The sequence below is a fragment of the Eleginops maclovinus genome, chromosome 5, assembly GCF_036324505.1.
Source record: "Eleginops maclovinus isolate JMC-PN-2008 ecotype Puerto Natales chromosome 5, JC_Emac_rtc_rv5, whole genome shotgun sequence".
Lineage (NCBI taxonomy): Eukaryota > Metazoa > Chordata > Actinopteri > Perciformes > Eleginopidae > Eleginops > Eleginops maclovinus.
The window spans coordinates 19,182,794-19,193,665 of record NC_086353.1 but is presented as its reverse complement, the minus strand read 5'-3'; the positions used below and the strand labels follow the sequence as shown (position 1 = coordinate 19,193,665).

The 10,872-nt window shown below is 39.1% G+C and overlaps 1 protein-coding gene across 3 annotated transcripts; it reads left to right on the top strand.

The window, feature by feature from the left end:
• The first annotated feature begins 828 nt into the window (after positions 1–828).
• Positions 829–6,415, top strand: LOC134864300 (G2/M phase-specific E3 ubiquitin-protein ligase-like). 3 transcript variants are annotated; one of them, XM_063883156.1, is made up of 9 exons: positions 829–1,665; positions 2,322–2,534; positions 2,817–2,952; positions 3,227–3,696; positions 3,884–4,194; positions 4,370–4,545; positions 4,910–5,082; positions 5,292–5,506; positions 5,689–6,415. In XM_063883156.1, the coding sequence occupies exons 1-9, from the start codon at positions 1,058–1,060 to the stop codon at positions 5,946–5,948; spliced, it is 2,562 nt and encodes an 853-aa protein (XP_063739226.1). In that variant the 5' UTR covers positions 829–1,057; the 3' UTR covers positions 5,949–6,415. The 3 variants fall into 3 exon arrangements, with proteins under 3 accessions (XP_063739226.1, XP_063739228.1, XP_063739227.1); XM_063883157.1 differs by lacking the exon at positions 829–1,665 and having other exon boundaries at positions 1,696–2,534; XM_063883158.1 differs by lacking the exons at positions 3,884–4,194; positions 4,370–4,545; positions 4,910–5,082; positions 5,292–5,506; positions 5,689–6,415 and having other exon boundaries at positions 3,227–3,872.
• The last annotated feature ends 4,457 nt before the right edge of the window (positions 6,416–10,872 follow it).

Sequence of the window (10,872 nt, the reverse complement as noted above, 5' to 3'; positions counted from 1 at the left end):
CACATACATGCACACAGCAGAGCACACACAGTGAAATTGGTCCTCTGCATTTAACCTAGAGCAGTGGGCAGCTATTGTGCAACACCCGGGGAGCAATGGGGAGGGGGGATTGGAGGTGTCCGGTGCCTTGCACAGCAGGGCCTAGGAGGTGAACTGGGACCTCTCCAAGTAGCAGTCCACCTTCGATATTTTCAAGTCTGTTCGGGGACTTGAGCCGGCAACCCTACGGTTCCCAGTCCAAGCCCCTACTGACTGAGCCACTGCTGGACACGTGATGACACGTGCTGTAACAACAAAGGCGCTTCTAGGTCAGTGGAACCTGTATCACTGAGTTTGTATCTCACTGTGGCCAACCTCCAAACTAAGAGCCTATGACAATAGAATGAAATAGAAATATCAACTTCCTGGTGGCGCTCAAAGAAGAATTTGGTGATCAAAATACATTTATTTTTTAATTTATTTTGAAAGATATCTTGTTCATTCAACTGTGCTGATGACAAAGTTGCACTAAGCTATAAGTCAAAAGCAACTCATGTTAAAATATTTTGAAAAGAACATTACCTTTGCTTGTTGGTTGGTATTTTCTCCTCACAGCTGTAGAAAACGTTTGTACATTCGGAATGATATACTTAAACATGTTTCCCATGCATGTTCAATCATTTTCGATAACCAAGCATTGTAATCGTCATCTTGTACTGTCCTAGGCCAATTTACATAACCCCAAATTGCTCAAATGGTGGGAGTGGGTGTGCATTTTTATAAGTTCTTATGCAGTTGAGCGGAGTAGTATGAGGCGCCCCTAGGGACATTATTCAGAAATACCGTTCACACACACATGTGAAACACTCTCACACACACAACTGAAACCAAAAGCTCTCATAAACACATATGAAATGGTCTTACACACACATGTGAAACACTCTCACACACACATATGAAACGCTCTCACACACACATATGAAACGCTCTCACACACACATATGAAACGCTCTCACACGCACATATGAAACGCTCGTATATGAAACGCTCTCACACACCCGTGAAAATATTTTTTTAAATGTATATATTAATTTCAGTATGTTGTGTGAGAGGAATTTCAGTATGTTGTGTGAGAGGAATTTCAGTATGTTGTGTGAGAGGAATTTCAGTATGTTGTGTGAGAGGAATTTCAGTATGTTGTGTGAGAGGCATTTCACTTGAAACGGAAGGCATTTCACTTGAAACGGAAGGCATTTCACTTGAAACGGAAGGCATTTCACTTGAAACGGAAGGCATTTCACTTGAAACGGAAGGCGTTCCAATTAAACAGGAAACGGTTGAGAACAAACAGCGCATTGCAAAATACAGGCGAAACACTATTGTTTGTTGGTTCGCTACACCGATGTCTTCTCAACAGCCCGCATGTAGCCTAACTGAGGCAGCAGCGTTGCTCAATATATTGGCCTCAGCGGAGACCATTAGAACGCTGTCAAGTGCAACCACAATGGTGCAGCAACCGACCGTTCCAACTCGAGGTGAGGACACCGTGGACGGTCACCTAGCATCGCTCTTCCCATCCCGCAGCGGCCAGCGGCCAGCTACAGCTCCTCTTAGGAGAGATTGTGCACCACGTAATCAAGCACAACATTGCTTTGGCACATGGACATCTGGCACGAGGAAAACAAGGTAATTATATATATCCGGAGTTTGAAATTATCTTTATATATAGCATGAACATCGTTTCCACTGCTAACAGACTGTCAATCCGTTTTCACTTCAAAAACGAAAAAAACAACATTTTGAGTGTTTTGGTTTGATGTCATTTTAATTTGTCCACTTTTGCTTGCGTATTGGAGACAAAACTTGACTGAAGTTAATAAAAATGATATGTGAGATAACTTTACTGCCAGGAGAACCAGGCTATTAGCTCCAGAGTCAGCGGAAGTTAGCTAGCTAGTGTGCTAAATAAAGTTATATTATTTTAGTTCAGTGGCATTAATTAATAATGTGGAAACTGTTATTTGCTTCCCAAATGAAGAGCATTGTTGGTTTTATCATTATTATTAATAACAATAATAATAATAACATTAACATTGTTATAACCTTCACAGTGGGAGATATGGACCTGTGCTGGTGACTCAGATGCACTTAATTTTTGGTTTAAAACGGGGAAAAAACATTTGCTCGTTTTATCGTTTTTAATTAAGGGGAAAACTGATTATACTTTAGTACCCTGACTTACTGTTTTCTCATTATTGTTTTATTATAGCAGTATGACTTAACTGTCTGCCTTCATGTAGTCGAATAGTAGACTTATAATGCATAATACATTCTTATTTCAGAGCTAGGGCACAGCAGCATGGCCATTTCAATAAGGATGTGATACTACTCCCCAATCCATCTTTGGATGTAGTGTGCAAACAACGTCCAAAAGTACGGTTACACAAACATGGACATATCCTCAGTGCCTTTGAGTTCCAGAAGGCCTGGGACCACCGGACTGTTATTGATCGTATCAGACAAGGCTTTGGTGAGCATATTCCGGAGGACGTCAGGTAAACCCTTTTTTTTTTTTCCCTTCTTGCGTTGTTAATAATACAATAATCTTTATTTAAAGAGCACTTTTAAAACGTAGTTTCAAATTGCAATCATCATTTATAAAAACACATAAAAGTTGAATTTGGCTCAAAATGTACAGGATTCAGTCACACACCTTATAGGAGCAAGAACCTGACAGACAGACACACACTAACACAAGCATACTGTTACATCATATTGTTAAGCCCTTAGCCGTAAAGTATTTCTTGTTGTTGTAATATCCTACATCTTCTTTGTAGCCTCCGGCTTGTAATGTCTTGTGGCAATAAGTTGGTGTCCCCTAAGATCCAGGAGGGTCAGGAGCTGAATGGGATGCTAATCCACAAGATTTTTAAAACCAAAGCCCTGTATGTAAGACCATCAAGGACCCTTTTAGTAAGTTTGCTTTTTTGTTTGTTTTACCACTTAATTAAATTCAGTATAATTACCTTTTGAAAAGAAAATGTTTACTGTTACCTGCTTATAGCAATTTAAAGTTTATATTAAATTCAAATAGAGCAATTTAAATTGAGAAGAGTGTGAACAAAGGCTCCCTATTTTAATCGGTTATGTAATTACTTCTTTTTTATTTAAGGTTATTTAATTTCAAAGTCTTGCTTTTTTTGCTTTTGATATATCATTTTGGGTTTTCTTTCTTTCTGTTTCAAAGACTGACTCAGAGGAGGAAAGTGAACTTTCTGCCACTGACAGATCAACTGCTAAGGACAGTGATGAGGATTGTTGTGAAATCCTGCAAATCCCTGCAGGCATGAGCAGCTGTGTCACCACCAGGGCAGCCTCAAGAGCAATGAGAAATAATGATCCCTGTACTGGCAATATTGATGGTGAACGCAATCCTGGCACTGGCACTGGTATTGACGATGATTATAATGATGATGCCACCAACCACCCAGCTACCAGTGCTGTTAAAAGGAGTAGATTAGTAGTGGAAGGAGTGGATGGCGGCCCTGGCACAAGCAGTCAAGATGGAGGCTGGCTTCCAAGGAGTGATGGCAACCATGGGACTAGCGGCCATGATGACTACTCATCATATTTAGCACTTGTGTCAACTCTTCCTGACGACTCCTCAGAAGACGAGGAATTAAACAAGGCCATTATTGCCAGTATGGAGTGTCCAATGTGAGTAGCTCACACAGACTGCGAGCGTGACAGATCAGGATAACTAATAAGGATGTCATCTGATAATTGACCTTCAAATTATTGTGACGTACACATTGAGGATTATTTGGATGCTTGCAATGACGAAAAAAGGGTTATTCTAAAATGTGTAACTTTACTGTGTTATTGATAATTTTTGTCTTTATAGTGCAGAAAAGGTCCCGAGTCAGGAGATACTGCTGGAACTGTCAAGCAAAATTATTACAAAACGACAGTGCAGGTTCAATATAAATCGCTCTGCTGTCTGGGAAGGAGCCATGCGGGGTTTCCAAAGGGTATCCTACGACCCAAACTTGATGATCTCTGTAAAGTTCTCAGATGACATGGGGAGAAATGAGGAAGGGATTGATTTAGGAGGGCCAAGGAGGGAATTCTTGAGGCTGCTGATGGAGACCATTGCCAGATCCGCCATGTTTGAGGGAAAAGAAAACAGCAAGAACTTTGCTCTTGACAGTACTGGTAATGTCTTGTTGTTTTTTTTATTAATAATGGGAGCTATTTTAGTGTATGGTGATTTTACATGCAAACTGATCTACAATGTATTTAATAACACATAAAATCCATGATAATATGTAGCAATGAGTCTTTACTCATTTTTCAATATTACATTTCCTTTTATGTGATTGTTTTGCAGCTCTAAGAGAGGACCGGTACTACAATGCTGGCAGAGCCATTGCAGTGAGTTTGGTGCATGGTGGTCCACCACCAAACTTCCTGTCACCAACAGTGTTTTCGCTTCTTGTTGATGGTTCAGCAAATCCAGCTGTAGAAGACATAGCTGACCCAGAACTCCTTGAGAAAGTCAAAAAGGTCAGTTGGTAGTTTTACATGTTATGTTCCATTAGAATTAGGTAATATTACAATGTTCTCTTGCTGTTTTACATTTTGAGAGGCAGTATCGGTCCTGCCCAGTCCATTGCTGAATGCCCACTTTCCATGTGTTGTAATTTGAATTTCACCACAATCCAACAGACAAGCCAATTATAATTTCTATGTTTTCTGTCACATTGTAGCTATGTGGGAAAAAAAAACCTGAACCTCAATCAACTGTTAAGGGACCTTTTGTTATCATGTAATTATGCAGTCCTCTAGTGTCTGTTTTTTTAACTAATAAGTTATAAGCATAACAAGTAGCCCCCATAACAAGCCAACCTGCTGCTCCTTGTGATGCTAGGTATCTGAAAGTACCACGGTTGAGGAGCTTGAGGAGTCAAAGGCACCTCTACTTGAGTACCTGGCTAATGCAGGATGTCTAAGGCCTGTGCAGTCAATCAGGGACAGGGAGCTGCTGGTACAGGACATAGTGATGTTTCAGGTTGTCCACAGGGTCCAAGGTCCATTTCAAAGGTATTCAGTGTTGGTTATTTCGTCAGGTTAATCAGAATAGGAATCAGAATTTGAATTATTGACCAACATGTTGTAGGATTAACTTCACTAAAACTAAAAACTATTATTTGTATATACAAGTAAGTCACAAATTGACAATTCATAAGTGTATTAGGAACCCTATTTAAATTTTGCAAAATTAGTAAAATGTTTCCATGTACTTTTTACAGATTCTGTGAAGGTCTGAAGACTCTTGGGGTTCTTGAAAAAATCAGGAGACATCCTGACAGCTTTAAGCCCCTGTTTTGCTATGAAGCAAGTCTTCTCACTGCTGACCAGATGGACAATCTCTTCAGCATTCGACTCTCTCCAGAAGGGAGCAACAAGAGAACTGCAGAAGAGATGGTTGTAATCTTCTGGAGAGACTATCTCCAGGATGCAGAAGGTAATTGATAGTTTATACTACTCGTAAAATGATGCATCTATTTATATTTTTACTTTAAAAATAGTTTTTCCTACAAAGAATACATGCCATCATCAGCTAATGATAATAACTCAAGAGATGTTCAATAAACATGTTAATTAGACCAACTACCACTTAAATTGTTTTTCTGTTTTTTTGTATAGAAGAAGAAGGGCCATCCAAACTACAAAAAATATTGGCCTTCGCAACAGGAGCCTCTGTGGTGCCACCCATCGGCTTTTCCCCAACACCTTCTGTGGAGTTCATTCACAAGGGAGAGGACGACTATGCCTCGACACCATTGTTCCCTATGGCCAACACATGTGTCAACTGCATCAGGTTGCCGCTACATGTGTCATATGAACTCTTTAAAGACAAGTTTGACTTTGCTTTAGGGAACACTCATGGGTTTGGCAGGTCATGAATATACAGTGGTGGAAATCAGTTTTGAACGTGTCAACATTTCTTTCGTTAAATATTTTAATATTTTTCTGATGCAGCTATTCATTTGAAATGTATACCACATATTGGAATTGACTCAATAAAAGTCAATAAGTAAAGCTACACAGGTAAAGACATTTACATGTGTGTTTAATACTTTTTCCTGTGTTATTTCACTTTGTTAAACACTTTTTATGGAATGGAATGTTACGTTTCCTTTACCTGTGTAGTTTTATTAAGTCAATACCAATATATGGTTCATATTTATTTCACATTTATTTCATTTCATTTATTTCATTTCATATTTCGTTCATAATATTGCTGTTGCAATAAAGTTTGCAATCTTTAAAGTCTCAGTCTCTGCTTGTCTCGCAGTATGTCTTTTTGAGAAAAACACTTTGAACAAATGCTTCTTATAGTTTTGAAAAAATGTTTATTAGGTTCATTTATTGTTGGGAAACAGCTTATTTACAAAATAACTCCTATGTGGACTGAATATACTGCAAGAGTGACAAAAATAAATGTATTCCATGGTTTCCATCATTTTCAAGTGGATTCACTTGTTGAATATTGTTCATTGTGGTCTCATTAATGGCAAGATCAATGTCTGGAATGATAACATTATTATTGGTTTGAAGTTCAGGTAATGGTCCTTCTTCATCAATACCATAATGGGTGTCACCATCAATAATGTCATTTATAACCGGATGGATTCCTACGCTGTTTGTGACACCTGTATGCCACAGCTGTAGTGGTGTCTGCCCCCCTTGTGTGGAGAGGCCATGGTTGTTCCACTGGTTGATGAATTCTGTTACTGCCCTTTCAATTCTTGGTAAATAGACATAATGCAGACAAAAAAAGATGAAGTTCATTCAATGAATCCAGTATACCCTGTTCCTCCATAAAGTTAAAAATATTTGCAAAGTGTCTTGATACAACTCTATTGAGTTCTGCCCATAGTCTCTCAATCCTTTGGTTGTGTACTGAAACACCTGTAATAACGCTACGACTGTTCAACCCCCTTCTTTCCAACATAAAACGGGCAACATGTATATTTTCCATACCGTGATCACATCTGACCCTTAAAGGCAAACCAAAGTTTTCTACTGCTTCTATAAATAATGACAAGACACTTGAAGCTCTGTTGTTAGATAAGCACCGTAAGTATATAATAGTCCGACTAAAGCCATCGACACAGCCATGAAAGACCATCCGCCACCTAACCAGCTTGTGGTTGCCGTCAAAATGCCTGTTGGGAGATATACACTACATTAAAGAAAGTATGTACTCAAAATGTGCACATCTGAACAGTTTACAAGTCAACTTACCATAATTGGTTGGGGACCTGAACACTGTAGACCCTTCGTCGTATAGCATGACGACGTCTAAATGACCGCCCAATGGGATCAACTTGATGCAGGCTCTGTCTGACCCGCCAACGCTGAACTCTTAGGCCACGTGATCGCAGGCTTCCAATTACATATGCTTCACCTGCATTTGGAGTGTTCTGCAGTATATTTGTCACAATGCTGTCCAGATCTTGGTTTGACAATACTGCATATCTTAATGGCTCAACTTCCAGAGTTTGCCTGTGTCTGTATAGGGTTCTTCGACTGATTCCAAAGCATGATGCAATTCCCTGCCATGTCATACCAATGGACACACAATGAGAAATCTGTTCAGTGGTTATGCTGTATTGGGGTCGACCTGGATGGCCAGTCAAGGTTGTTGGGGGTATTAGATTGTTTGTCACATCAGTGGATCTCCGTCTGGCCTCATGTTCATGCAGCAAGTTGCGAAAGCATCTATATAATGATCCTAGTAGCTCACTGACATCCCTATTATCATGACCATACCTTAACACAGCAAGAAATGCAGATATAGTTCGTGTGTGGTCATCGAGCACTCGAAAAAGCCTCTCCTGATCCAAATTGTTGGATTCTTCACTTTGCAGTGACTCAATGCATTGCAAAGCACTACTGAAAAAACTTAAAACATCTTCTTCATTACCTCTCACTGCAAAAAATAAAGTTTGGACTTGGAAAATAATGAGGATCAGATGAACATTCATTGTGGTTGAAGTTGACTTCCTTGAAATTTAGCATCCTGCTTCCTTCATGTGACAGGAAGGCCTTCCTTTTTAACTGTAATGCACTCCTAATTCCCTACTGAACTCAACATTTCATATGTGTGTGTGAGAGCGTTTCATATGTGAGTGTGAGAGCGTTTCATATGTGAGTGTGAGAGCGTTTCATATGTGTGTGTGAGAGCGTTTCATATGTGTGTGTGAGAGCGTTTCATATGTGTGTGTGAGAGCGTTTCACATGTGAGTGTGAGAGCATTTCATATGTGTGTGTGAGAGCGTTTCACATGTGTGTGTGAGAGCGTTTCATATGTGTGTGTGAGAGCGTTTCACATGTGTGTGTGAGAGCGTTTCACATGTGTGTGTGAGAGCGTTTCACATGTGTGTGTGAGAGCGTTTCATATGTGTGTGTGAGAGCGTTTCATATGTGTGTGTGAGAGCGTTTCATATGTGTGTGTGAGAGATTTTCACATGTGTTTATGAGAGCTTTTGGTTTCAGTTGTGTGTGTGAGAGTGTTTCATATGTGTGTGTGAGAGTGTTTCACATGTGTGTGTGAGAGCTTTTGGTTTCAGTTGTGTGTGTGAGAGTGTTTCACATGTGTGTGTGAGACCATTTCATATGTGTGTGTGAGAGATTTTCACATGTGTTTATGAGAGCTTTTGGTTTCAGTTGTGTGTGTGAGAGTGTTTCACATGTGTGTGTGAACGGTATTTCTGAATAATGTCCCTAGGGGCCCCTCATAGAGTAGTGTACATTCTGTACATACAGGTCATGGGCACATGCTTGTGCTTCAAAGTGGATGTACGGCATTTCAAGAATATGCTGTACAAATGTATGTGTGTGCTGCCTTTAAGAGCGCTTTTCAATGAATCAAATTAAGCATTTTCTATGTGCAGGCTCTGTAGCACATCTGCGTTATAATGCTTTGTGTAATCATTTGTATGATAATAGCTTTAACTTTGTGACAAGTGTTTCTGGCTTAACTAATCAACAGTGACTTTGACTCCCCCACACTTGGGAAATTCTAATTATCTCTGCAGCACACCAAATTACCTGAGCCTACACTCTACAGTGCTATGGGTTAGTAATTACTGACAATTGTGACATAAATCAGTATGTGTTGCATTTCTTGTACTGTAACCATCACTGAGCATTCTACTTGTGGTTTGGGTAAACAACTCGTATGTATGGAATCGTTGAGTGTTATACAATTAAGAAGTGTTTTTATACACGGTTCCCTATTTGCAATCGGCCAAATTAACAGTCATAAATAAAATGTTACTTTTTTAAAACATTGTCGAGACTCCTTTGCAGGAAATGACTGACCTAAGACACGAACCAAATTCTCCTTGATCATGGTTAGATCAGGTAGTTGAATTTGCAACGGCAGAATATTCTATTAATTTGCCTTTAAACGTGTCCAGGTTTCCTTCGCACTCATCGTTGTCCAATCATCGTTGCTCAATTACTTCTGTTTTCTATCACATCATCAATGAGCACTTGGGATCTAGTGCCATTTGAAGCCATGCACAATGCTATCACATGTGATATGCTTTGAATCATAAGCAGTTCTGATCCTCCTACTTATTATTTTCCATGATTCTGGCAGACATTGATCTTTTCATATCCAAAGAATGTGTATCAAGAACTCGGTGGCTTTTATTAAATATTTTTGGCAATGTTTTCTGAAGTCCAATCCGGCCTATCTTCATGCTTCTTAATGGTTTGCACATTGTACTGAACCCTATTTATTTACTCTTTTTGGAAGATTTCTCTTTAGACCTGGATAATGACCTGCTTACATTTTGGAGAGTGATCTTCACTTTATTAGATGCATTTTTTTTCTCTAGCATCGAAAAGGATCCTGCAATAGTACAACACTTTGTTTGTGAATAACCCGGCCTTTCCGTATTTCCAAATTCAACACTACGCTTGTTCTCTCAGAAGAAACCAAACTGTTGTTTTGGCAACTCCCAATGTTTCAGAATCAGAAACAGGTTTATTGCCAAGTAGGTAAACACATACGAGGAATTTGCCTTGGTGTATTTGATGCATACATAAACACAGTCAAAGAAGATAAATTGTAAGAAAAGAACCATAAAATAAACGTTATTATAAAAAACTATTTTAAGAAAACTATATTAACATTAAAATTGCTATATTTGCATGGAATAAAAATTACATATAGATATACCTGTACAAATTAAATAACACAAATGTGCAAAATACAGAGGATTTGTGCCGGACTAGTTTCTTAGGGTCTGTTTCACTCACTTGCCACATTCATCTTCAGTCCTAATATATTAAACAAATAATAAAGGAACAACCCACTTCCGTCCATGAAACATCTTTTGAATCTAATTGTATTTGTACTGAATATTAAAATATGAAGCTACATGTTTAAGAGCTGTAATTGTTGTGGGCAGGAACCAACATCCAGACAGTGTTTTTTTAATACCATACTTAACGCATTAAATTATTCAACATTCTTAAAGCATTACTAGCCACTTGGAGCTAAGTGAATGCAATCTATAAAACTAAATTCTGAATGCATATGGTTCCCCCTTGACTTCTTTGCACTCTAGAGGGCCTCTGTGGCTTGAAATGCAAATACCAAAATGGCACACCTTCAGCATCTCTGGGGTCAACTCATTCTATCTCAGATTGGCAGAAGTAACAGGTAATCATTAGAAGTGTCATCCAAATGCTGTGATTAAAAGACTCAACTTCATTCTCCTGAGGGTCAGTTGTCATTGAACCATGGCAGCAGCCCAGCTCTATTAAGCTGATACAATTCTTCGGTCCACTGCACTAAGTGTAGGA

What these genes read in the sequence shown, in the direction of transcription:
- LOC134864300 (XM_063883156.1), top strand. Translation starts at nt 1,058, where the DNA reads ATGTATATATTAATTTCAGTATGTTGTGTGAGAGGAATTTCAGTATGT. An exon ending in TCCTTGAGAAAGTCAAAAAG is followed by an intron (nt 4,546 to 4,909) that starts GTCAGTTGGTAG and finishes TTGTGATGCTAG; the next exon opens with GTATCTGAAAGTACCACGGT. An exon ending in GTCCAAGGTCCATTTCAAAG is followed by an intron (nt 5,083 to 5,291) that starts GTATTCAGTGTT and finishes TACTTTTTACAG; the next exon opens with ATTCTGTGAAGGTCTGAAGA.